The sequence below is a fragment of the Aedes albopictus genome, chromosome 3, assembly GCF_035046485.1.
Source record: "Aedes albopictus strain Foshan chromosome 3, AalbF5, whole genome shotgun sequence".
Classification (NCBI taxonomy): domain Eukaryota; kingdom Metazoa; phylum Arthropoda; class Insecta; order Diptera; family Culicidae; genus Aedes; species Aedes albopictus.
Window position 1 is genome coordinate 429,952,886 of NC_085138.1, and position 26,289 is coordinate 429,979,174.

The 26,289-nt window shown below is 38.4% G+C and overlaps 1 protein-coding gene across 1 annotated transcript in view; it reads left to right on the forward strand.

Moving 5' to 3' along the window:
* Nucleotides 1-26,289, forward strand: part of LOC115267997 (uncharacterized) — a 105,412-nt gene that overhangs the window by 25,675 nt on the left and 53,448 nt on the right. The window contains exons 2-3 of the mRNA XM_029875876.2: nucleotides 17,371-17,876; nucleotides 25,201-25,336. Coding sequence (XP_029731736.2) covers nucleotides 17,810-17,876; nucleotides 25,201-25,336 — 203 coding nt within the window. The 5' untranslated portion in view covers nucleotides 17,371-17,809. The remainder of the gene's footprint in view (nucleotides 1-17,370; nucleotides 17,877-25,200; nucleotides 25,337-26,289) is intronic.

Below are 26,289 nucleotides of genomic sequence, written 5' to 3' on the forward strand. Positions count from 1 at the left end.
CGAAGGAACAATGAGTGCAAAATGCAAAGCAACCGAGTAGAATGAGTGGTGTTTCCCAAAGCTTTCGCTCCTTCTGCGCAAATTAATTTCCCGGCTAAGAACTCGACGGAAAAAGAAACCTGTCGACTTTTCATAACTCATTTGCTAATTTGTTCGATTTTCTCTTGCGCGCGCGTTTTGTTCACTTGACGCGCTTCGACAACGGCAAGTTCTGAAGCTGCTGCAGCTGGTGGGTAGGTAGCTGTAAAGAGCTAGGGTTTTATGCCAAAGAGGAAAAGTTTTAATTCAATTCCTGCTGTTGGAGCCTCCACTTATTGAGAGCATTTTTTCTGTATTCTGTGCTTTTTAGCCTTACTGTTCAAACGGGAAATAGCTGGCTCCTACTATGATGAGCACTAGAACGTACATTACCGGAAATCTCATTAAATTTATGATACTTATTCCGAGGAGATTTTTATAGTGTGTATTAACCATAGATGTACAATAGACACGCTGAGCATCAAGACACCTCAACTTACGAGTGCATTTTAAGTGCCGTTTCAACATTCGTTTTTCATTCAGAGCAAATTATGCAGAATGGAGGAAAAAAGCGTTAAAGATCATCCTTCCTTTATGTAGCTCTCGTTTCACACAAGTTTTTCACTTGTTGAACCACATCCATCATTCACCTCGTGTTCAACTGCATTGTTGGCAGCGAATGCAGTTAAAGTCAAAATAATGTCAACGGCACTTAAATTGTGCTTGCAAAGTCCGTTAACAACAAATTGCACACCTCGTTCGTTCGACTGCAATTTTCTGCCTTTACACGTGTTAAACGGTTGGACTAAATCACGGCAGCTTGCATCTCGTCTCATCATTCACGAGCGATGTCATGGCGAATAACTGACGATGGGTTACAGTAGGTTTTCGTTTTACACGGTCAACTAAATTGCATCAGAAGCTATGATCTGATTGAGTGAATAAAATAAACTTCGAACTTTCCACTGAACTTAAGAGATGGTTTCCTTAAATTTCTGACCAAATTTAAAAAATTTTGTTTAAATAACCTCACGTAAGTAAGAACTCTGCTGTAAACTCTCCCAGCTCATTCGATGCCGGCTGGATGACGACGATGACATAAGATGGCAAAGGACTTAGCGTTACGATGTGCTTCCGGTGAAAGGATGATTCATCGTGCTGCTGCAGCATGAAATCGAAGCGTAAAGAAGGAGCGAGCGGTGGGAAAATCTGGCTTGAAGAAGCCGTTTACACATTTAGTGTTGGGGTGCAGTGGGAAAAGTGTTCGTTTCACAGAAATTTTGTGTAACACAGTATCATTTCTATATTCTTTTTCGCCAAAATTAAATCAAACATTTAAAGACTATTTTTTATATTTGGTTCTCAGAATTTGATGAAAGTTTTTCCACAGGTAGGGCTCACATTTATGTATATGAACAAAAACTAAATTGAAAAAATCTCCATTGGAAAACAAGCATTTTCCACAAACACCACCTACTTTTAAAAGTCATAACTCAAGAAGGAAGCTTCGTATACACATTTTTTTGTGAAATCATAAGCAAATTTTCTCAGCAATTGAAAAAAAAAAATACAAAATGAATATTGCTTTTCACAATTTTTTTCACAGTTGAGGAAAATCGGTTGGAAAAGTCGGAAAACTATTAAAAGCTTGAGTCATTTAACATCTGGACGCATCGTTTCTTCTTCTTCTTCTTTTTTCTGGCTAACTAGCACCGTTCGGCGCCAGTTGTGTTTTACGTCGGCTGGGTCTAGGAGCTAAGCCTGAAATTCCGACGTTCAGAGAGACAGCCACCACACATATCGAACCCATCAACACATGGGCCGGGACCTACGGCTTTACTTCCTTTACGAGGGAAAACTTGATCACGGATTTTATGTCTCAGAAAATCCCATCGGCGTCTACGGACGCATCGTTTAATTTGCTGCAGCGCTCCTAGTGGTCGGATTTGGAAAATTTTGACAGCAGTTTGTTTTGGAATGCTGCCTCCTTCAGTGCTGAAAATTTCATCACGATTCGTTTTGTTTCGAATAAGTTACATGTGATGGACGTCGCGAACCGAAAATTAGTTTTGGACACTCGCTTCGAAAATCCAACGTGATCAGGTTCAAAAATTTCGAAATCGTTGAAATTGGCCAAATCGACCGTGTGCAGCGTCCTCAAACGTTTCCGTCAGGGACAAACTATCGATCGGCAGGATCATAACAAGCGTCGTAGTGAAACTAAGGATTGGAAGTTGCATTTGAAGGTGTTAAGACCATTTAGGGCAAATCCTGGACAGTCATGTCGTCAAAAAAATAATACCACCCAATGTACCGTCAGGTGAATTCATCTGCGAGAAAGATTTCAATCTTTTCGGGCCAGTAAGTAGCCCAACAAATATTGAAGCATAACCTAGTGACCAAAACACGTGCCCGGAAGTTAAATGACGAGGTTCTGACAAAGTACGAAGGATGCATTTTCAGGGAGTATAAAACGTACGTGAAATGGACTAAGGTCGCCTTTCCCGACAAAAGATCTTTAAAGTCACAGGTCGCAGTGATGTCTCTAGCAAGAATTTGTTTTTGCCGATGAATTTGCAAGAAAACTGCTGATTTGGCAAGGTATTCGCAGCTGTGGACGAAAAACCGAGGTTTTCATGACAAACAAGATCCAAAATTTACAAGCAGGAATGTCTGAACAACTATGTTCTTTCGTTCATTATAGCTCACAATGGAGCTGCCAATACAGTGGAGAATTGTTTCAGTGGTATCGACAAGGGTATCGAGGCAACGGGGTGGATTTCATGAAAAAGGACATCAATTTCCTATATGTATTGCCCTCTGTTCCTCCCAATTGAGAAATTTTGAGCAATTTTCAAGCAAAAACTGAAGAAGAGTGAAGAAGAGTAGAGAGGTGGTTCGGGATGCAATGGAGATGAAGATATGGTTGAAGAAAATGGCCACTTGAGTTAATCAACGGACTGTCCAAGACATAATTAGTGGTATTTAAAGAAAGATTCGAGTATTTATTAAAATCAAGTCGGAATAATTTCAACGCCATTTTTATTTAAAAGTGCAATAAATATCTTAAATTTTGAGTGCAAAACATTTTGTATTTCAATAGCATATTTCCGAGATAGCTTCGGTTTCTTGCGTCTAGATATTAAGGCGAAACTAAAAGCATTTCCTCACTTTTTGGTTTTTTGATTTTTTATTAAATAACGAAGCAATATTTTCAAAATAGGTTTTCGTGCACATGTTGAGTATGGATCAAGGTATCTCCTGAATTTTTTTGTAGTGGAAAATGTTTTTCGTTTTTGCAGAAACTATTTTTGAACAAAATTTCACAAAAAAATGGTTTTTGTAAAAATGGAAAACATTTTCCACCTAAAAAAATCAGAAGATACCTTGGTCCATACTCTACATGTATACAAAAACCGATTTTAAAAATATTGCTTCGTTATTTGATAAAAAATAAAAAACCAAAAATATGAGGAAATGCTTCTAGTTTCGCCTTAAATGAAAAATTCTTAAAATATATATTTTTGAAAAATTCTTAAAATATAATTTTCTGGAAAATTCTTAAAAAATATATTTTTGGAAGGAAATTACGTAAGCTATAGTCCGTGAAATTTTCAAGATGTGTTTTTTCTCCGTTCCTGAGTTATGACAAATTGTACTGTCTTTCTGCATTAATTTTACACATTTTTTCAACTGTTTTCTCTTCAAAACATGCGATGTAATTATTTTTTATGATTGAGTTCTAGCTTAAGTTTGTATTTCTGAGCCTAAGCATTGATAACATTTGTTTATAAAATACGCCACAATATGCTAAACAAAAAGTAAACAATCACTCTAAAAGCAATTTTATCTGTCGTAAAACTAGTATTCAGAAATATTCGTAATAAAAATCGATAAAAAGAGATAGTTCTGCAAGGCGGCGAAGAAAAAGTGGTATTTTGTTGAAAAGCACTAGATTTTTGGGTGGCCACTTTTTAGAACACCATTTTTTGATAGCATGCTTATGAGCTGAGATAGTAGCAAATGAGTACTCTGTGCGAATATGCCCAATACTGCTGATCACTGCAACAATTTGAGACGAAAGTTGAAAGTCGAGTTAATAATAGAAAGAACAGAATAGAAAGGCTTGGTGGTCTAGTGGCTACCGCTTCTGATTTGTATCTTTCTATGTACTTTCTCCCTCCTCTCTACATATACAGCTCATATACATTCATATGTTCGTCCATAGCCATCGCTAAAACCAGAAGCGGGTTGAAAATCCGTTTCCCTGCCTTCCAGCTTACGCAGCACAGTGTCCATCTATTAGATAACGCCTACGAGTTATGCAAAGTTCATTATATTAGTCATAAATGATCAAAATTTCATTGCATTCGGCTCATTGAATCCGGAGATATAACCTCAAAGTTGGCTATCGGGTAATTACAGCTTCCGCTCGATAACTGGGCTTTGACGACAGTTCAGTTAGCGAGCGCCGCCCAATAACTGGACTGAACTCCCGGAGCCAGAGGCTATTGTTATATTTTGTTTTGTTTACTGATTTACAAAATGTGAGGTTAAATTTCGATTATTTTTGACAGACAACTGCTTTTTAACAGGACTTTGGCCCAGTTATCGAGCGCCCAGTTAAAAAGCAGTCCAGTTAAACAGCAGTCAGTTATCGAGCGGATGCTGTATACCCTTTTCTAGAATCTTTTCAACTTCATTAACTTCAGTGGCTTCGTGGCCGAGCGGTTAGCGGCGGCAGTCGTTTAGGTGTCTCGTAAGCCTCGAAGTGCGGGTTCGATTTCCACTTCAGTCGGGGAAAACTTTTCGTCGAATGGAAAATTCTCCACTGGGCCACTGAGTGTTATATGTGTTATTCATTGTCGAATGTTTGTAATGTTCAGTCAGTAGAGCCGCAAGGTCGAAGACGGTGTAATTGTCTTTTTTTCATATAAAATAGCCCGAGTTTTTCTAAATTTGGACCACTAATACACAACTAGTTGATGAACTTACAGCAAAAATTTGAGAATATTAGATGCCTTTTTCACAGCTAGTTGAACATTTTTTGAAAAGTGAAAATTTTACCTGTCTTAGTTATTTTGAGTAGGTATCCCCTGTATATAAACCTAATATGAATGGTTTGCGTGAAATATAACAACAAATAAGCACAAACATATGAGGTAGGAGTACCCTTGTTCAGCATATATACCTATGTTCACACTATCCCAAAAACAGACGTTTTAAGCACCGATTGTTTTTTTTTTTTTGGTATGAATGCCAAAACGTCGAAAAGACAAAACCTTTAAGGAGCAAAAATTCGAAAGGATTAAACCTATGTTCTGTGGCTACACAGTTTTGACTAAATCAAAACACTATTGTTTTATTTTGTAAGACGTTTCGGTCCGTTTGGGACCTTCTTCAGGGACTCTGGAAATATTTCTTTGTTGGTTTAAGTTTTTTTATAATTTCCTTTAAAGTTTTTCAAAATGATTCTTATCATTAGTTACAGTGTTCTCGTCCAGTGTGGTTTGGCAGAACCTGTATTATTTCAAGCTGCTGGATAGTTTCCTTAACTTCCCTCAACGTGGGTGTTGGCTCCATAGGCGAAACTTCTGGGGGTGCCAGGCAACCCCTAGAATTTGAATGCATTACTATGAAATATGGGGTGATGAATGATGAATGGATGAACTAATGAATATTTGTTTGTAGGGTACCCCCTGGCAAAAATTCGTAGTTTCGCCAATGGTTGGCTCGTTGTTGGCTTTGGCTAGATATATCTCGAAATGTATACCAGATGAAACTAGGCTTTATTAGACAAAGTTGTTTTTCGGGACAAACGGTTGCTGTTACTGTTGGCGGACAGAAAAAAACCTATTTCTGTCTTCGATGAAAACTGTTTCAAAATTCAAGACAGATCATTTCCTTCATTGATGATTTCTTGAAAATTTCTTGAAAATTTGAGTTTGTGTCATAATTCCAGTATATTTAATCAAAAGGTGTCACGGAACATAATCTACTGTACTCAATAAGCACCTCTGTATCTTCTTCGTACATGATTTGGGTGAACTAGGTCATCCACAGTCCACAACTATAATGCTCTTGGTATTCTTTTATTATAGGATATTCTAGGCTATACATACAAAATATTCTGGGATCAAGACTTTCAAGGTCTACGGGATCTACTCTTGTTTCTCTTCACTCTATCGGAGTGATTCTTTCTCGATTGTCTTTATTGTTCATCATAATGATACGTGGTATCTTTATGTGTTTTCTTTGCGTTTCCACTGGCATGCAAATGGACTCCAATGAATTTTGAAGTGTTGATTGCAGAATCTGTATATCTAAGCACATTCTTATTGTAGCGAATGCTCGCAAAATATAATCTACGCTGTTCTTAGACCCTCGGAGTGCAGTTGTGATAACTTTGAAACATTCACTTGGTAAGCTAGGTCATCCAAACTAATCTGGAGTTAAGACTTTTAAGGTCTACAAGCTCTACTCTTGTATCTTTTTACTCTATCGGTGTAATTCTTTCACGATTGTCTTCTTGTGTTGTGGAATATTATCAACAAGTATCTTTTTGTGTTGCTATCTGTACGTCCACTGGATTCTCTGGAATCGCAATATATGCCATTTTTGGGAATAGGCTGCCACCAAAAAATAAATAAAGCAGTACCCCTAAATAAACTTTTTATTGTTTGAGAATGCAGTTGCAAAAGGCAGCAGGAAACACAATTATTTGAATTACCTTTTTCACAAATGCAGAAAATGTCGAAAGAAAACTTATTATGAAATTGTACATTGCAGTTGTTCCAACATCACTACACAACATAACTGTATTACTACGTTTTATTTTTCTGAAATATTATATATTTTCCATGAAAGAACAATATTTTATCATTATTAAGCTTCGGATTGTTGTTTTAAGGACAGACTTGTTAGAATCCCAAAATGGCCGACTTTGGCATCTACTCACGATTTCGAGGGCACAAATCTCGTCGTAAACAGATCCAGCGCATCTGATCTTCTTATTTTAAGCTTATTACGAGTGAGCAAGAACATAATAATGAAATGCACTGTTGTGTGAAGCTTGCTTCTTGAGATTTGTGTTCAAAGTTCTGATACACTGTTGAAGCAGGATTTCAAGACGTTTATCCTTAAGAACACGTACATTTTTTAAGAGTACTTAAAAAATCAAAGTTTTAGTTGTCGTCCTTTATTTGTTCAATTGTAAATGTTTTATATAGATTATTAGATGCTACTTAAATAACCATTCTGAAGTAAATTGTCTGATGTTTGTAGTGGATGATACAGCCTCGATGAAGCATTTGTAGCTATACAAAAATCCACTTTCCTTTGCCATCAGCTCTCCCACTTCAATTTGAAAGCGATTAAAATACATTGGATTTCAGTACTCTATTTTTCCCAATTTACCCCAGCAGCACACATGGGGCATAGCTTCCCATCCAGGCCAGCAGTAAACACACACACGTCTGTGACATCATGGCAAAGAAAGCTCGCCTGCATCTCAAGGAAAGCGGAAGCAACTTGCCTCGCAAAAGGTTGTTCCTTCTCCCCGTTTGCTACATATTCCGCACTTGCAGCTGGATGGAAGCAAACAGCGAAGAAGGATGAAAAGACTGGCACTACATCACCCGGCAAAACGACATCGACGGCGACGACGATGACGATGGCAACGAAGGCGACTGCTACCAGAACGGTTGACGGGATTAACGCTTTTTCCAATTACCATATGTATCAGATGGGAGGAAGTTTTTTTTTCGCAACATTTTATTGCGCCCTCTGACTTCTGGGGGCTGCACTTTGCCAGTGTGCACTTCTTCCCCACGATCACACGTAATCGGGAAGGTAAGAAATTTGATTCTTGATAGTTGCCTGCCTGAGAGTATGGAGAATCTAAATATGTGCTGCTCTTTTTGCCAGGAAAATAAATTTTAAACTTTGCTACGTCTTTGTTCTGAAGTTGTTTCGTGAGCAACTCCACTGCACCTCCTTCAAGTACCTAGCAATGTGAAATTTATTTTGTTCAAATATTCATTTAAACATCGAATTTCGCCGCCGTGTGCTCTCCAAGGTGATTGCAATCGCACTTGTTTGCCGTACGGCCCTCTTGCGATTTCCGACTGTTTTGACAAGGCATTGTTCCGCAAATCATTATCAAGCGAATACGTTGCTCACCTTCGACCCGGCTGACAGCTGTTTTCTGGAAAAGTTCCTATTACGCCCCCTTGGGCAATAATATTGTGATTATCTCATCTGGATTTTTTCAGGGACGTTGCCAGGCTTCATGTTATGCACGAGTTGGAATCATAGAAAATTCAAAATTCACAACTACTAATATAACATAATTTAACTCTCCTAGGATGTTAAGCTAGGCGCACTACGATGCCATAATGTACGTTCACCGAGCCTCTGGGTCATATTGACCCAAACATCCTATAGGGTTCATCATTTTAGTTTGAAATCGATCAATGCATGGAAAGCAAAAAAAATCTTTTAAACAGTGGGACCGCAATCGTTTTCCAAACACAGTTTACTGATTTCGCTTATAAGCAAAACATCAACCAAGTACAGGAGCACTAACTGATACCACAGTCGTCGTCCACAATAATTCCAACTTCAAAATTGGAGCATCACCAATGCAGTGGTCCTATTCCATCCAGTGTAATCCGGTCAGGAGGAAACGAAAAAAAAACACACAATTCAGTAATCAAAGCAAATAAACCTAGCCACTTTGCTGGCTTTTGATAATTATGCCGTGATTTAACAGGTTGCGTCCTATCAATAACGCTGGGCAGCCCGCCAGTCCAGTCACACTTAGGTCAGGAGAAAGTAGTTAGTCGAAACTTTGACCGCGCGCGGCGGACGATCATAAATGCTTGCAGATGCTTGGCAACACGCGATGACGACGACGTTGTCGTGGTCGGGGCGATAATTGAAATTGGACGAGATTTATTAATTGTTGTGTGTCAAAGTACGATTTTTCGTCCCGGATTTCTCGGCTGGTTCTTGTTTGGTTCGTAGGTAGGTGCTGAATGACGTAATGGTAGGCTATCAGAACTTTCGACGTGTTAATAAGAGTGCATTTGTTATGCAGCGTTTATGAGCTAATAAGTGAATCAAATATGAAAAGTTTATGGTATGTAATTTCCTAAACGGCTGACGTCTTAATTTGTGTCATTCCGTATGTCGTGCTTTAGTTAGTCTTACTATTTCTTGATCGTGCGTGAATGCTTTTCGCTCGCATACAGCCCAAAAATTCTGACGCAATTCTAAACACATATTATGCCAGATTTTGTTGTGTCTATGTGTGTACATTTATGGAAACTTCTTATGGGTACAATCATGATAAGGTTTGCTAAATGAATTGATTGATTTGTCTTTATTATAGAGACTTTCAGCCCTTGGCTGGTTCGTCTCTAGCTGCTAAATGAACTGATTATCTGAGAAGGTCGTAGATTTACACATGGGGGGTCACTACGAGGTACAGGGGATAGACAAAATTATCAGGACAAGTAAATTTTTCACAATTCCAAAAATGCTCAGCTAGCTGTTGCTTTTTGGTAAAATTCATACAGAAAACTCTCATACTTTCATCGTTAGTTAAATTGTTATTAAGCTGTCCAGAATGCCCGTGTAGCTGGCGGCTTAGAATAGCACTACGGACCACCTGTTCCGGGGGTAAAAGTCCACCAAACAGGTAACCCCAATCCAAGGTGTCAGGCGACCCGTGCTGAGGGATGTATGGTTGAGGGGGTTTAAAATATGCTCGATCTTTAACGGAGCCCGTAGCGTGGGTATAGAATACCTTTTTGGGTTGCGTTGCGGAGAAAGATCTACCAAACCGAACCCTAGTCCTAACTGCTTCCAACTAGTGGAACAGCATAACTTAGTAATCAAATGAAAACACTTTGGTCCTTATTACATTTCTTCACCTTGTTGAAAGTGATAGGTCTCGGTTTTAGGTGTGGCCGAGATAGATCTTGAAACAAGGACAAATGGATTAGTATTTCTAATCTTTTATTCGGTGTTCACTAGTTTGAAACAGTAAGGACTAGGGTTCCGATGCATGGTCAATATCGGTATCATTTCTTAACTTTATCGTTAGGAGATCCGATTTTGACTGAAAAAGGAGCGTGTTCAAAGCGGAACCTATCAATCAGAATCCTCCCTTGTGATTAAGTTGAAAATGACTACTGTAACAAAACCGAATACTTTATAACTTCTCAATTGCGATAAAGTGATACGACAAGCACTATACAAAGTACACGGGATATACCACAATAGATCAAATTTTGGTCGCAGTGGTTTATGTTCCGAACAGAGAAAAAAAAAGCTGTCCAGAAATGGTACATATTTGGGAAAGATTGAGCAAGATTGATTAAGGGGATATTTTACATGACACTGAAGAGATGCCCAATAAACTTAAAAACTAATTTTATAGTGTTACATCTTCAGATTCAGTAAACTAGTCGAATTACAATTTTGAACATTTATGACTACTATAATGAACTTTGCAAAATGTTAAACATAACATAAAATTGTGGACATTAGTTCGGTTTGATTATTCTTATTTTTATTCTTAATTTAGGTTTTTAAATTTTGAAAAATGTATTGATTTTTTGATTTTATACGAATAAGCACCTTTTTTTGAGCCAGTATGATTTTTTTTTCAGTTTTTAAGAACTATGTTTTGGTGCCTAAAATCAATTTCAAAGAGATTTTTTGAAATCATCTTTTGACAGCTGGGCAACTTTTTGACAGCTCAGCCCAGTACAAAATCCGACGAGGGGTAATTCAACAAATCGCTCTCATACTTACCTTACCGGTCAGGCTAAGGCCGGGATGGCCTCTGCTGTACATAGTAGCCGCCTCCATTCTACTCGGTCCATGGCTGTTTGTCTCCAGTTCCGCACTCTGCGTAGGGTCCGCAGATCGTCCTCCACTTGGTCGACCCACCTAGCTCGCTGCGCTCCACGTCTTCTTGCACCGGTCGGATGACTCTCGAGAACCATTTTAGTCGGGTTGCTATCCGACATCCTGATGACGTGACCCGCCCACCGTAGCCTCCCGATTTTCGCGGTATGGACGATGGTTGGTTCATTCGCCTTCTCCAAGTCCCGTCTTCCATCTGCACTCCGCCGTAGATGGTACGCAACACCTTCCGTTCGAAAACTCCAAGGGCGCGTTGGTACTCTGCACGTAGGGTCCATGTTTCGTGCCCATAGAGGACGACCGGTCTAATCAACGTTTTGTAGATGGTTAACTTCGTGTTACGGCGAACTTTATTCGATCGTAGAGTTCTGCGGAGTCCAAAGTAGGCACGATTTCCTGCCACAATGCACCTCTGAATTTCTCTGCTGTCGTTGTCGGCGGTCACCAGTGAGCCCAAGTACACGAATTCTTCAACCGCCTCGATTTCATCACCGTCGATATGAATTCGGGGTGGCGGGCGCGGTGATTCCTCCCTGGAGCCCTTTGCCATCATGTACTTTGTCTTCGACACATTAATGACTAATCCGATTCGCCTGGCTTCACTCTTTAGTCGGATGTACGTTTCCGCCATCGTCTCAAATTTACGAGCAATAATATCAATATCATCGGCGAAACCAAGCAGCTGAACGGACTTCGTGAAAATCGTCCCACTCGTGTTTATCCCCGCTCTTCGTATTACACCCTCCAAAGCAATGTTGAACAGCAAGCACGAAAGACCATCACCTTGCCGTAACCCTCTGCGAGATTCGAAGGGACTCGAGAGTGTCCCTGATACTCTAACTACGCACATCACTCGATCCATCGTCGCCTTGATCAACCGTATCAGTTTATCCGGGAATCCGTATTCGTGCATAATCTGCCATAGCTGTTCTAAATACAAACTGCAATTTGTTTTTCAATAGATTCCCGGGCACCAAAAATCGTGAAAATTTGGATTTCTATCCAGTTTGGCGCACAGATCCATAATATGAAATTACCTCAACACCGTTAAAGAAGCAAATTCAATGAGCTGCAGGTGCATTGATATTTGTATGCATGAAATTTGTGTGTGTTACGTAAGCTTAAATTTTATCAACGAGAAGATGATATTTTACAATTATTCCTGAAAATATTAAATGACTGAACATGCCTTAGCTTCAGATAATTGAAGATAGCCAACAATTACACTTATTTGCATGCGAACAACAATTGCTAGCTACTACTAATATTACATCAACTGGATAAAGTAAGTTTCTCAGCAATATTCCTCAGTACTTTGGCGGGTCGGGATTATTTAAGTTAGTCCTTCAGATCAATGATTTATAGATGAACATAAGCTTAACATGTTAACAAGTACCCCATACAAAAAAACCTTAGAATATTTGATGCTCCGATTATTATAATTATTGTTCACTTAAGAAAAATGTACGTATATAGGTTGCAATCACAGCTAGGGTTCTATTGCTAGTAATGAACCCTTTGCCTATATTCGACCCCCTATAAAATCCCAAGATATAAATGCCTAATCAACCAATTCCAGGCAACTTCCAGTGTGAAGAATTAGCAAAGTAAAAAGTCACAAATAAAAAAATGGAACTTCCACCAGGACATACATTGCTATACAGTACCCAGTAAACATTTTGGTCTGTATAATTTGTGTTATACACTATTATATAAGAACCTATTCAATCGTATACACTGTACAAAACTGCTATATACGCACCAAAGTGGAGGCCATATACATACTTCCGACGATATTTCGCGATATCATATGATCATCATTACGATGTCCCAAATAATCGACCAAAAGAATACAATATGACCTCGGGTGATATGTAATACGATGTCCGAAATTAGCCATAAAAAAAGTTGACACCTAGCCTAGAACACGGCACCTCGAGATTGTGAGTCTACGCCCATACCATTGTACTAAGTGATCTGCCTTGAGTAGAGCACAAATTTTGGCCAATATAAACTTTCTAAACCACCCATGAAACTTGCCTTTTCCCTCCTAGTCCTACATAAATGCCGATATGAGGAATGGGCTGCATTTTTTTTCTAAGTCATTGCGATTCCATTTATCACAATACTGTACTGATATATAGTATACCTAATAAGGTGGCCCACACTTATATGAAAAACAAAAATTTCGAAAAATGCCAAGTCTTACCTCCTGAGTCAGTTGTTTTTGACCCCCAGAAGCTACGATCAAAATTTGAGCGAAATCGGTTGAGCCTAAGGGGGCGCTCAAAACGCTTGAAGTTTGTATGGGAAAACTTGGCCAAATGTATGCAGAAATTTTAAGTTTTCGAATTTTGCCGCTAGGTGGCGCTGTAAGCGTTCAATAATCAAACCCTTTGGTATTATTGTAGGTGACTATATGCCAAACAACTTTGTCGAAGACCGCAAAGTGATCCAACGTATGTGAAAAAAGTTATACCCTAGGTAAAGTGAGGACATACTTTTTTATTATTTTTCCAATACATGTAAAGGAATAATATCAATAATGAAATCTCAATACTTTGCCTCACTTTGCCTAGGGTATAACTTTTTTTACAGCCGTCGGATCACTTCGCAGTCTTGGACAAAGTTGTTTGGCATATAGTCACCTACAATAATACCAAAGGGTTTGATTATTGAACGCTTACAGCGCCACATAGCGGCAAAATTCGAAAACTCAAAATTTCTGCATACATTTGGCCAAGTTTTCCCATACAAACTTCAAGCGTTTTGAGCGCCCCCTTAGGCTCAACCGATTTCGCTCAAATTTTGAACGTAGCTTCTAGGAGTCCAAAACAACTGATTTAGGAGGTAAGACTTGGCATTTTTAGAAATTTTTGTTTTTCATGTAAGTGTGGGCCACCCTAATACCTAATAATGAGTTGTCAATTTAAATACAACTCGTGGCGAGTTGGATTAGTGCATATCACTGAGTGTTTGTTTTGTTTACATTATTAGTCCCGCCTCGAGTGTACGTTTGGACGTCGTCGTCATCGTTTTCGTCGCGGGAATAGTTTACTGCTCATGCAGGAATAATTGTGAGACAAATGTCTTCCTTCAGTAACTATGAACACTCCCCAAGATTGCCCGTATATCATTATTTATAGACAGAATGTTTTCAGTCCCAAAACATAATCAACGGCCAGGCGGTGATGAGCAAGGCAAGTTGGGTGCTTTTTTTTATTTTGCATCCAACTTCACCCAATCACCTCGTCGCGGTGCCGAAATTCATTAAGTCGATACGATTCCTAACCAAACTTTACTAACATTATATATGACTTGTAAGCGTATGCAAACAGCGACGACTTCAATTACCGCTTTTTAAGACTTGCTCTATACACAACAAACTTACTCCAAAACAAATCGCAGCAACGATTTATATACAATTGAAATTGACATTTTTTATCACAAGATTCAAAGGTTTTTACAATTTCGATTTCTGACAGCGAGATATGCGATTTTGAATGCACTTCCCTTTACGATCTGTGGTTTACTGGGTAGTTCATGGCAAACGAATTGACCAGTGGCAACAAAAATAGGGTTCACTAAATGTACATTCAGGACGGTTCATTATGGGCAATCAGAAACGAATGCCAAGTGGTAAGGCTGAATTACAAAAGGCTGATTGTACATAAGGCTGAACACGAAAGGCTGAAGCTGAAGCTATAGAATCGTAACAAAAGGCTGAAAATAAAAAAGAGTGAAAACTTATAAAAGAATGAAATGAGTTATAAGGCTGGGTTTATGCCGCAAAAGTTCAGCTCATTAGACGCAGTGGCTTAATTTCCCCGACAGCGGGAGGGAATAAAATATAAGGTTGGGTTTAGTCAATAAAATAAAGATGTCTATGGTTTAACGTCTTCAACTAGAATAAAGCCCCCTTCTCATGTTAGTGTTCTATGAGCACTTCCACTGTTATTAACTAAGAGCTTTTTTTGGCCATTTTGTGGCACGCACAAAGATACTCTACGCCCAATTGCCCAAGGAAGTCAAGACATTTTTTCATCACAAAAAGTTCCTGGGATGAGAACTGACGGTTACGTACCAAAGGCTGGAAGAACAAAAGGCTGAATATAAAAAGTCTGAAATTCGAAAAGCTGAAATTATCATTATGGGCAATCAGAAACGAATGCCAAGTGGTAAGGCTGAATTACAAAAGGCTGATTGTACATAAGGCTGAACACGAAAGGCTGAAGCTGAAGCTATAGAATCGTAACAAAAGGCTGAAAATAAAAAAGAGTGAAAACTTATAAAAGAATGAAATGAGTTATAAGGCTGGGTTTATGCCGCAAAAGTTCAGCTCATTAGACGCAGTGGCTTAATTTCCCCGACAGCGGGAGGGAATAAAATATAAGGTTGGGTTTAGTCAATAAAATAAAGATGTCTATGGTTTAACGTCTTCAACTAGAATAAAGCCCCCTTCTCATGTTAGTGTTCTATGAGCACTTCCACTGTTATTAACTAAGAGCTTTTTTTGGCCATTTTGTGGCACGCACAAAGATACTCTACGCCCAATTGCCCAAGGAAGTCAAGACATTTTTTCATCACAAAAAGTTCCTGGGATGAGAACTGACGGTTACGTACCAAAGGCTGGAAGAACAAAAGGCTGAATATAAAAAGTCTGAAATTTGAAAAGCTGAAATTATCAAAAGGCTGAAGTCACAAAAGGATGAAACGATAATTCGACGCCATCAATTCAAAAACAGCCTTTCTCAAGACCATGTCAAGTCCATGGTGTGCTCTATTGATCACATAACACATGAATATGGCAATATATCTTAAAAGAAAAGAAGAGAAAATCTCTAATATTTTTGCTGGCAAATATGATGCCAACAATCACTACAACAGCATAACTCTACAGAAAAGCCATTCTTTTAAAAAAGAGTAATAGCCGTGGAAATATCATCATTCACATTTTGTGTTATTGTGTGACCCATATAGCCAAAGCGATAAGTGCTCAGGAATTCAGAAAGACCATGCTGAGGGTGACCGGTCCAGGAACTTTTCATGGTGAAAACTTTCATGGCTGGCATAGTGTCTTTTTGCCCGCCACACAGATTGCAAAGTGGTCAATGACGAAGGAAGCTCTCAGCTGATAACTGTGGAAGTGGTCATAGAACACTAATATGAGAAGCGGGCTTTCTAGTTGAGACTGTACGCAAATAATCGTTTTTCTCCTGACTAAACCCAAGCTTATAACTCATTTCATTCATTTATGTACTTTCAGCCTTTTATGATTTCAGCCTTATGTTACTATCCTATAGTTTCAGCCTTTCGTGTTCAGCCTTTTGTACATTCAACCTTTTGTAATTCAGCCTTATGTTAGAATTCCGGAACTGGCCACCCTCAGCACAGTCTTGCTATAGTTTCGCGCTCTTACCGCTTCGGTTATATGGGCCACACAGTTACACCAAATGTGACTAGTATATATTCTTTCGAGTTATGCTGTTATAGCGATTGTTGACATTATAATTGCTATCAATATCATTAGAGATTTCCCCTTCTTTTAAGCATAGACTATTCTTTAGAGATTAATTTTCATAATTATATGACTGTTTGAGCCTTTTGTGATTTCAGCCATTTGAGTTTCAGCTTTTTGTTATTTCAGCCTTTTGTACGTAACCTCAATGATCCTACCTCTACATGCTGATGGAAACATTCAGTTTCTTAAGCGTATATTGAAAAATACAGCTACAGTTATATAGTAGGTCTCACTTGCCCTGGATTCTCACTTTCCGCGAAACACCCACTTACCCCGGGGACATTCGGAGATACATTTTCTATGAAATAAGATTGATTTTTTTATGAAATTGCTGCAAATAAATGAAAATGCAAATAACTCTACTCCAGCGCAACTAAATATCGACGAGCCTATCATTTAACGATCAGAAATAGCCCAGCCAAAGATCCGATTGTTCTGAAGTGCAAGAAAAATATCAAACTTTCTACATTCTTATACCCCTGTTGCCGCTATGCACACTTCCGTTGCATGTTTCCCGGATGAATTGAAATGATGGTGCAACGGCAAGTCCCACTCTCTGTACAAATAATGACGGCACTATGATTTATTCCATTCCAACCGGCGAGAAATTTATAAGAAAACTTGTTCTTTCACGGACATTTAGCAGACATTGCACATTGGTGACACTACTACCAGGGAAAAAAAACTTGGAATCAACATGATAAGATTTCAATAGAACTGAACGAAAAACTTATTGGTTGAATCGCGCTAAAGAAGTCGAACAACACTAAAGTTCGATTTGTTCTTTGAATGTCCGGCATTGGTTAGGGGCTCGCAGGATGCCATTATGAAAGTTTTTTATTTAGATTGATCACTTTTTTATATTAACAATATTTTCATTTTTCTTTTTCCAGATACTGTAAACTAGCAAGCTACTAAATCACTCCTCAAAGAGTTGCATCAGTATTTTCGTCGACTTTATATTTATTTAAACCACAAATCCTCCAAGAGGAGAAGTACAACGCTGCTCATCTGTAGTTACAACTTTGCAAAACTGAAAAAGCCACGACCGGATTAAACTGATTTGGTGTGGTTTGAATATAAAGAGTGAAACCAGTTGCAGCACGAATAACAAGACAAATCACGCTAATAAAAGAGGAATCGTCCTACTTTGTCAAGTGGGTGAGGGCAACCACAGGACTTGTCCACCGCGCGAAGTCACAAAGTGAAACCCAGCTCAAAATCTCGGAGAATTTCACAGAAAACTGCGGTTTGAGAGAGAGTGTGCGGTCGGGTCGCCCACCATTGCTTTCTACACAAGACTCAATATAATAAAAACAGATTTCACCAACCATGCGGATTAGCAGGCACGTAGATGTCAGTAGAATTGTCTTTCACGTGGCATTTGTCGCCATGGCAGGTAAGAAGACAATTTGGCTCCATACCGGAGGCGACATGATTATGATGTTTTGCAATTGCACTGCTAACACGGGATGGGCTGCTGGGTGTTTAGTGAAAAAAATGTCTGAAAATGCACAGTAAAAAGCTTGGTAAAAACCAACGCGTTAAGGCGAAACTGGACGCATTTCCTCATTTTTTTAGTTTTCAATTTTTTATTAAATTGGGTTCTTTAGGGGTATCCAGATTATGCCAGAATCAGAATCTTCGCCTGAAAATTAGTCGAAATCCAAAATTCCATAATTTTTGGTGCCCGGAAAGTATTTTTAAAATGCATTTAAAGCTTGTATGGGGATTTTTTTTGTTTTCGGGGCGAACTGTCATTATATCGATTGAACTGTCATTCTATCCACAAAATTTTAAACTGTTTCGTTTATTTAACCATCGAAACAAAGGAATTGGAACGCAATAAAATCATGTTATACTTAGAAAAATGAGCTTTTTCGATTAAGCTATAGAAAATAGCAATATTTTATTCACTAAACAACCCAATTACGAAGCAACATTTTCAAAATCGGTTCTCATACACAGTTAGAGGAAGGATCGAGCTATCACCTGGATTTTTTTTTTCAGGTGTAGAACTTTTACCAATTTTTCAAAAAACACGTTTTTTGATATTTTATTCAAAAATGGTGTTCTTAAAACTGAACAACATTTTTCACCTGAAAAAAAATCAGGAGATCTAATTGTGCACGAAAGCCGATTTTGAAAGTATTGCTTCGTTATCTAATAAAAAATCAAAAATCAAAAAGTGAGGAAATGCTTCCAGTTTCGCCTTAAGTGCCACATTTTCACAAAATAAAAAATCAGAGCAAAAAATGTTTTTTTTTTTTAAATTCTTCTACATCAAATCCTCTATTTAGGTAACGAGTCGGGACTGCCTAAATATAATTTTTACCTAAATGGATTCATTACCTAAATGGATTCAGTTTATTACCTAAATGGAGTTGGAAAGAAGTTTAAGAAGGGAAAGTTACTAGGTGATTTAAAGGAGGTCATGTGGAGTTTCAGATGGCTTTCAAGGAGTTTTAGGAGGAGAGGGGCTTCAGGGGCGTTTTGGGGGGTTTTGGAAGGTCTTAGATCAGAATAGTCATTCAAATGACTAGCTGGGCACGAAACACGAAAAACCCTGCAAAATTCCGCCAGACTGAAAAATTATTGAATGTTGGGTCAATTTTTACCGTATGTTGGGCCATTGTTGGACCAACATCGAACAATTGTTCGGTCTATGTTGGGTTTGGTGGCCAAAATAAAAACAGGTGAATGATAGGTTGATGTCGGGTTTGACGTCATCAATGCTGGAGCTGATATCAATTGAATGATGGAAGGATGGTTGCTTATCTCAATTTCAGCTGAAAATGACGCTGGATACTGACACTTTTCTACACGCATGGAAGGGGGGGGGGGGGGGGGGTTTGTTTTTTTTTTATCTGTATTAACGAGATTTTTAGCCCTAGGCTAGTTCATCTTGGGACCCACGCTTTACTTCCCTTCCGAAGGAAGAACTCACATTTTGCGAGTTTGTCGGGAGTGGGACTCGATCCCAGGTCCTCGGCGTGATAGTCAAGTGTTCTATCCATCACACTAGGTCCGCTCCACAAGGGGGGTGGGGTGATTAGGGGGTATATCTCAACATTGCAAACCCCCTCCCCTCCCCCCTCATCGCCTTAGTTCCACTTACTACTTCTTTCCCGTAAGCAAACCTTATACCTAATCTTAAGTACTCCAACTGATCTGAACACAAATTCCATTTAGGTAACGTTACCTTAATAGAGGGACCTAAATAGATTTTACCTAAATGGATCATACCTAAATGGAGGTTTGAGTGTATCTTAAAATATGGGATCTTAAGAAAAGTGTGCCAAATTTACATAGAGATCCAAGCAGTAGAAACAAAGATAAGTATAGAGTTTTGCCCCTCGCTCCCTTGTGGCCACGCATTGTAAACATGAATCATTACACGATTATCTCGGAATCGTGTTTCTCCAAAAATATTGATGCGGTAACTATGATTGCGAAAACAGTTCTCAACCAATCTCAACATTTTTTTTAGTGTTCGCTGGTCATACGTCGTGTCTTTGAATGATCAACATATTTAAAAATAACACTGTTATGATTTTAATTTTTTTTTAAATATGTTGATCGTTCAAGAACACGACGTATGACCAGCGAACACTAAAAAAAATTGTTGAGATTGGTTGAGAACTGTTTTCGCAATCATAGTTACCGCATCAATGTTTTTGAAAAAAGTGATATTTTTGGGGAAAAAATCATCCTCTTTTGAAAAACATAACCATTTTTAATATGCCGATCGTTCAAGGCCTCTAGTAACGGTTTTGTTTTGGGTTTGTGCTTTCAGTTGTGCCATTGGACTGTAATCATAGTCACGGTAAACCCCTTTAAAGAAAACACATTTTACAAAAAACTTTGGTAATTAGTACCGTCAAGGCGCCATTCACCGTGTGCCTTCGAATATTTTTTCATTATTTCAATATTATGATTGAATGATATGACAATTTCCCTTCAATTTCACCAATACAACACTAATGTATTGTTACCATGCCATAACGCTCATTAGAAACATTTAAAAGTATCATTTTGACACTAAAGTGTGTTTACATGAAGTGGGTTTCTGCTCGTTCACTGCATTCATAGTGAAAAAACGAAAACTGCGCTAAGGTGATTTAAGCGATAAACTAAATGTAGTAACGTTTTTATTCCACCAAGAAGCAATTAAATTCACATATCAGGTATGTATTTTGCATTACCGAAGTAAGTTTAACAAGAAAGTACGATTACTCGTACTTTTTAATTGAAACAAAAAGGCACGGTAAATGGGTACCCTAAAAACAAATATACTATATTAACTATATTAATATAGTATATTTGCTAAAAATCAATGGTCTCTATTCACCGTGCCCCATATTGTCCCATATATCTAGAAAAAATCGAAAATTTGAACATTCGTTTTTCTAATAAAATCTTGCAAGTTATTACTTGAAATGAATTTAAACGAAGAAAATTCCCTTGGCTGGGTTGTTTTGATCATTTTTAAACAAAGAAGAATTAAATTTCTCTAACACGGTGAATGGTGACCTACCACGGAATTAGGCGACCCTCCCGAGCAAAGTCTGATAGCAAAATGAAAACAAATTTTGATGTTGTGATATTGCAAATTATGATAACTCAGGTTGTTGTCGTTTTGGTCGTTTTAACGGTTAAAACATCAAAAATGAGAGCAGAAAAATGTTCCCGTAACAGCAAGTTGAAAACAATTCCTGCTATCAGGGATAGCAAATTGATAACTGATTTTGCTATCAGTACGAAAAAATGGAAAAATCGTTAAATATAGAGTTTTTCGATTGATATTAAATCCTAAATGCCATAAGATAACTACACTAATGGTATATTCCTGAAGTTATTGTACAAGATTGCCTAGAAGTTATGAAATAACTTAAAAACTTATTTTTTTAAATAGTTTGAAGTGACAGCAAAACGAAATCTAAGGTTAAAATCAAATTTAGTCAAGACCAACTGATATCAAAATGTGATATCAATTTGCTGTTGAATACAAAGCGAGTTTTCGATTTGCTATCATTTTGTTGTCAGACTCTGCTCGGGCTACTACCCTTTACTAATTGTACTATATCACCAAATTTTGTGAAAAATTTTCTACTTCTGTGGATATTGCTTTAATTTTAACCTATAATGAAGGCAATTAAAAGCGGCACCAACAATGTTTATAAGACTGGTGTCAAATTTGCCCCGAATCTTCTTAGATCCACGGTGAATGGTGCCTTGACGGTACTATTTTTTCAATCCAATTCTAAGAAATCCTCTAAGATTTTTTTTAAATCCTTCACAAAGTACTACATGAATTGCTCTAGAAAGTACTCCAGAAATTCCTTCGAGATTTTCTCCAGAAATTTCTTCCTGGAAGTATTCCTGTATTATTTTTTTTTGGAAAAATTCCTGAAGAATCTCTCGAGGAATTTCTTCGGGAATTCTTGAAAGAAATCTTGGAGGTATTCCCAAAGAAATTCTTGGCGGATGTCTTGGAGGAATTCCTGGAGGAATTGTTGTAAAATTTCTCGAAGGAATTCTTGAAGGAATTCATGGAGGGATTCCTGTAGATATTTTTGGAGGAATTTCTGAAAGATTTCCTGGAAGAATTCAAGAAGATATTTATTAAAAAAAATCCCTGGGGGAATCCCTAGAGAAGTTTATTAAGAATCCCTGGCCAACTTTTTGACCGAAGTATTGGAGCAGGTCTTGGAAAAAATATTATTTGAGTTCCTGAAGGAATACTTGAAAGAATTTCTGGAGAAACTCTTGGATTGATTTTTGGAGAAATTCTTAGCAAAAATTTTAGAGAAATATTAGGAGGATTTTTTGGGAAAAAAAAAACTTTGGAGGAGCTCTTGGAGAAATTCCTGGTGAGATTTTTGGAGGAATTCTCAACAACATTCTTGGAGTAATTCCTGAGAAATTCTTGGAGGAATTTTTCGAAGAACTCTCGGAGCAAATCCAGCAGAAATCCCTAAAGGAATTCTCGGAGGAATCCCTAGGGTTGTCCAAGAAGTATTTTCTTAAGGAGTTTCTGGAAGTTTGCTGAAGAACCTTGGAGGGTGTTTTGGATGAATTGTTGAAGGAATTTCTTGAAAAAAAATCCTGGAAGTATTTTTGGCGAAATTCCAGAAAAGATTTTTGGAAGAATTCTTGGCAGAAGTCTTAAAAAATCCTTGATGAAATTCTTGGACAAATTCCTTGGGTATTCCCGAAGATATTGTAAGAGGAATTTCTGGAGTAACTTCTGGGACAATTTCAGGAGGATTTCCAGATATTCTGGTAGAGTCCCAAAAAGATTGTTTAAAGGAATTCCTGAAGAAGTTCCCGGAGTAATTCCTGAAATAGTTCCTGGAGTAATTTCGGGAGGAATTATTGGCGGAATCTCTTGAAAAACTTTCGAAGGATTTTCTGGGGAAATCCCTGAAGAAATTCTCGGACGATTTCTTAGAGTAATCTCAGGAGTATTATCTACTAAAGCTTTCGTGAAGGATCCTGGAGGTATTCATGGAGAAATTTCTGGAGGAATTCTTTAAATGGTTATTTGATTCCTGAAGAAGTTTCTAAAGTAATTTCTGTAGGAATTCCTTGGAAAATTTCTTAACGAATGCCTGAAAGAAATTTCGGGGGAATCCCTGAAGTAAGTTTTGGAAGAAATTCTAGAAGATTTTCTACAGGTATCTGGAGGAATTCTTCGAGGAATTTCTGGAAAATTCCCAAAGGGATTATTGGAGGCATTCCTTGAGTAATACTCGGAGGAATTCTTGGATGAATGCTTGGAGAATTTCTTGGCAGAAGTCTTGGAGGACTTCCTGGAGAAATTCATGTGGAGGAAGGGATTCTTTGGGGAGTTATTTGCAGAATTAAGAAGGAATAACTGGATATATTCCTGGAATGATTCTTGTAGGAATTTTCAATAGACTTCTTGGAAGAATTATTGGAAGAATTTTCGAGGAATTTCTTGAGAAAAACCTTGAGGAATTCTTGGAGGAATTATTGACAGAAGTTCTTGGAGGAATACCTAGAGGGGGGTTATGAGGAATTCTTGGCGAAAGTCTTGGAAGTATTCCTGAAGGATTTTTGGAGGAGCTTTTGGAGGAATTTCTAAAGGAATTCTTGGTGGAATGCCAGGAGGGATTCATGTAGGCATCTCTGAAGAAATTTCTGAAGGATTTCCTAGAGAGTTTCCTTGAAAAATATCTAAAAAAAATCCTCGAAAAATTCTCGGAGCAATCCCGAGATAAATTCTTGGAGTAATCCTTGATGTAATACCTGAAATAATTTTTGATGATTTCCTAGATAAATTTTTAACCCGGCAGCGGTCGCGTGGTGTACTGAGTACACACACCTTGAAAAATGCACGCTTTTGGTACACAGCGTGAGCGTCGTGTCGCTGAGAGTGGCCGAAGACGCGATTGCTCGAGGGTTGATGGAATTCCTAGAGGAACTTTTCAAGAATTCCCGGATGAATTTTTGGAGTAATGCCAGGAATAATTTCTGTAGGATGTCACGGTGGATCCTGGAGGAATTCATGGAGGATTTTTGGAGGTATTCCTGGAGAAATTCCTGGAGGGGTTCTAGGAGAAAAATCTTGGCAGGAGTCTTGTAGTACAACAGAATCGTGAAACAATTTTACTGATAGAGAAACAAGAGTTAGCCTGCGGACTTTGAACGTCTTAATTCCAGAGTAGTTTGGATGATCTAGAAAATCACCAAGTCAATATAGAAAAGTTATTATAAATGCAATCGCATATTCGGCAAACATTCGCTTCAATGAAAATGTGCTGGGATATACAGATTCTACGATCCATACTTCAAAATTATGAAAATTATTGGTTTATTATTAACTTTATCTCTGGTACTTAGATAGTTCAGTGTAGCAAAGATTGAGTTGCTGACAACCATACATGCTCGAGGCATGACACTCGAGTTTGCAACTGCGTTGATACTAAACGTAGCAAAAACGAAGTTCATATGGCTAGCTTGGTACGACAGTATGATTTTTAGACTTAAGCTGTACTGATTAGTATGGGTCTACTACACTTGATAATTGCTGTTCTTTTATCCAGAAGATTTTATGAGGTTCAACCTCATGTAACACTACACAGCTATTTAGGTAGGCATTGATTAACTGTGGAAGGACTGTTAATAAAATAATTAAAAAAAAAGACACTACCTTGTCTTCAACCAGAGGTTGTACAGACTGAACAAGCACTAACATTAGACAACGGACAATACTCAGTAACACCCAGTGGCCCAGTGGAGAATTTTCCGTTTGACGAAAAGTATTCCCCGACTGGAGCGGGAATCGAACCCACACTCCGAAGCTTACGAAAGGCCTAGATGACTGACGCCTCTAGCCGCACGGCCCCGAAGCCCACAAAAGAAGACGAATTCTCATTTCATGCAATAATTTTAATATGTCCAATCCATTTCGTATCCAACATTTTTTCCCCAACTTGTAGTAATAGATTATTCTTAGACATTGTACAAGCTCAATAATTAATTCCGATGACACGGACAAGTTCAAAATAGACCACGATATAAATCTCAAGAATTACCCTAATTATGTCAACCGCTAAAACGGTAACTAAAATCCATCAACTTGACATTTTTCAACCCGATTACAGTTGTCTTGTTCGGCACAAACCCCCACCTCAACACTCTGACTAACCACCATTTCTACCTTTTCTTCCTTCAATCTCATCCCACGGCGCCAGTGTCCGTAACACAGGTCACCACCGAGGACTGCGGCCAGGAGGAACTCGTCCAGTGTACCAAACCGCTACAAGTGCTCTCCGCTACCTCCGAGCTCTCGTTCGTCACGAAAAAGGAGGAACTGGATAAACTTTGCCCGTAAGTAATTTATCGTAAAGCTTGTTTCCGTCTCGTTCCTCTCGTGGACCATCCATCCCACTATCGCCGCCTTGCTGCCCAATTCCTGCTAAAACCGAGAAAGCGTTGAAAATATATCTCATTACCATTTCATTGCGATTGTTTCTCGACCCAAAGAGTCTGGCCATTTTTTCTAAGTACCGTTTATGTTGTTTGCAAATACCTATAAGGAAAATGGTTGCTGTTCTACCGTCAAAAAAGTTTAATTTCATTCCACACCGCAGCAAAGCTTTATCGAGTAACTTCTGAAAGAATGGATGGGGAGGGGGGTTGCAATGTAACAGCAGATGCTTTCGGTTGGTTCGTGTTTTCGATCTACTAGTGCTGTCTGATGCAGAATTGTACACTATCCAGAAGCATTTAGATAGTTGTGGTCAATTCCCCCCGGTGGAGCAGTTTAGCTTCATCGCCAGTTTGGAGAATTTAGGGGAAGCATTTCACACCGGTGTATTCCATTCGTAGTGAGCAAATGGAAATAAATTTCAATCTAAATAAGCGCAGATGGCTGACCCAACCCAAAGCGTTGGCGTCGACATTGTTCAGTAATTATAAATGGGGAAAACTTTTCCAATTTGGTGCTTAGGATTTGTGAGGTAATTGAGTGAAACCTCTTAATCTGCTATAGGTTCTTTGCTGTAAAAACCATTTGAGGTTCAACCGAACCCGCGATACGATTCAATTGAGGTGAGTTATGAAACACAATTAGATAATTCTTGCAAAATATGAATTACCTTGATCTGTTTAAATTGTCCACCTCTTTTTCTTACTTCTGCTTCTCGTGTACGTCTCCACTATGGAAAAGTATACTTAGCTTGATTTTCTTTGAGTACCTCGTTCAGCAAACGTGTTCACGGTCACCCACGAAGTCACCGACATCTACCTGCGGTTCTCTGCTGAATATTATTTCGCAATTC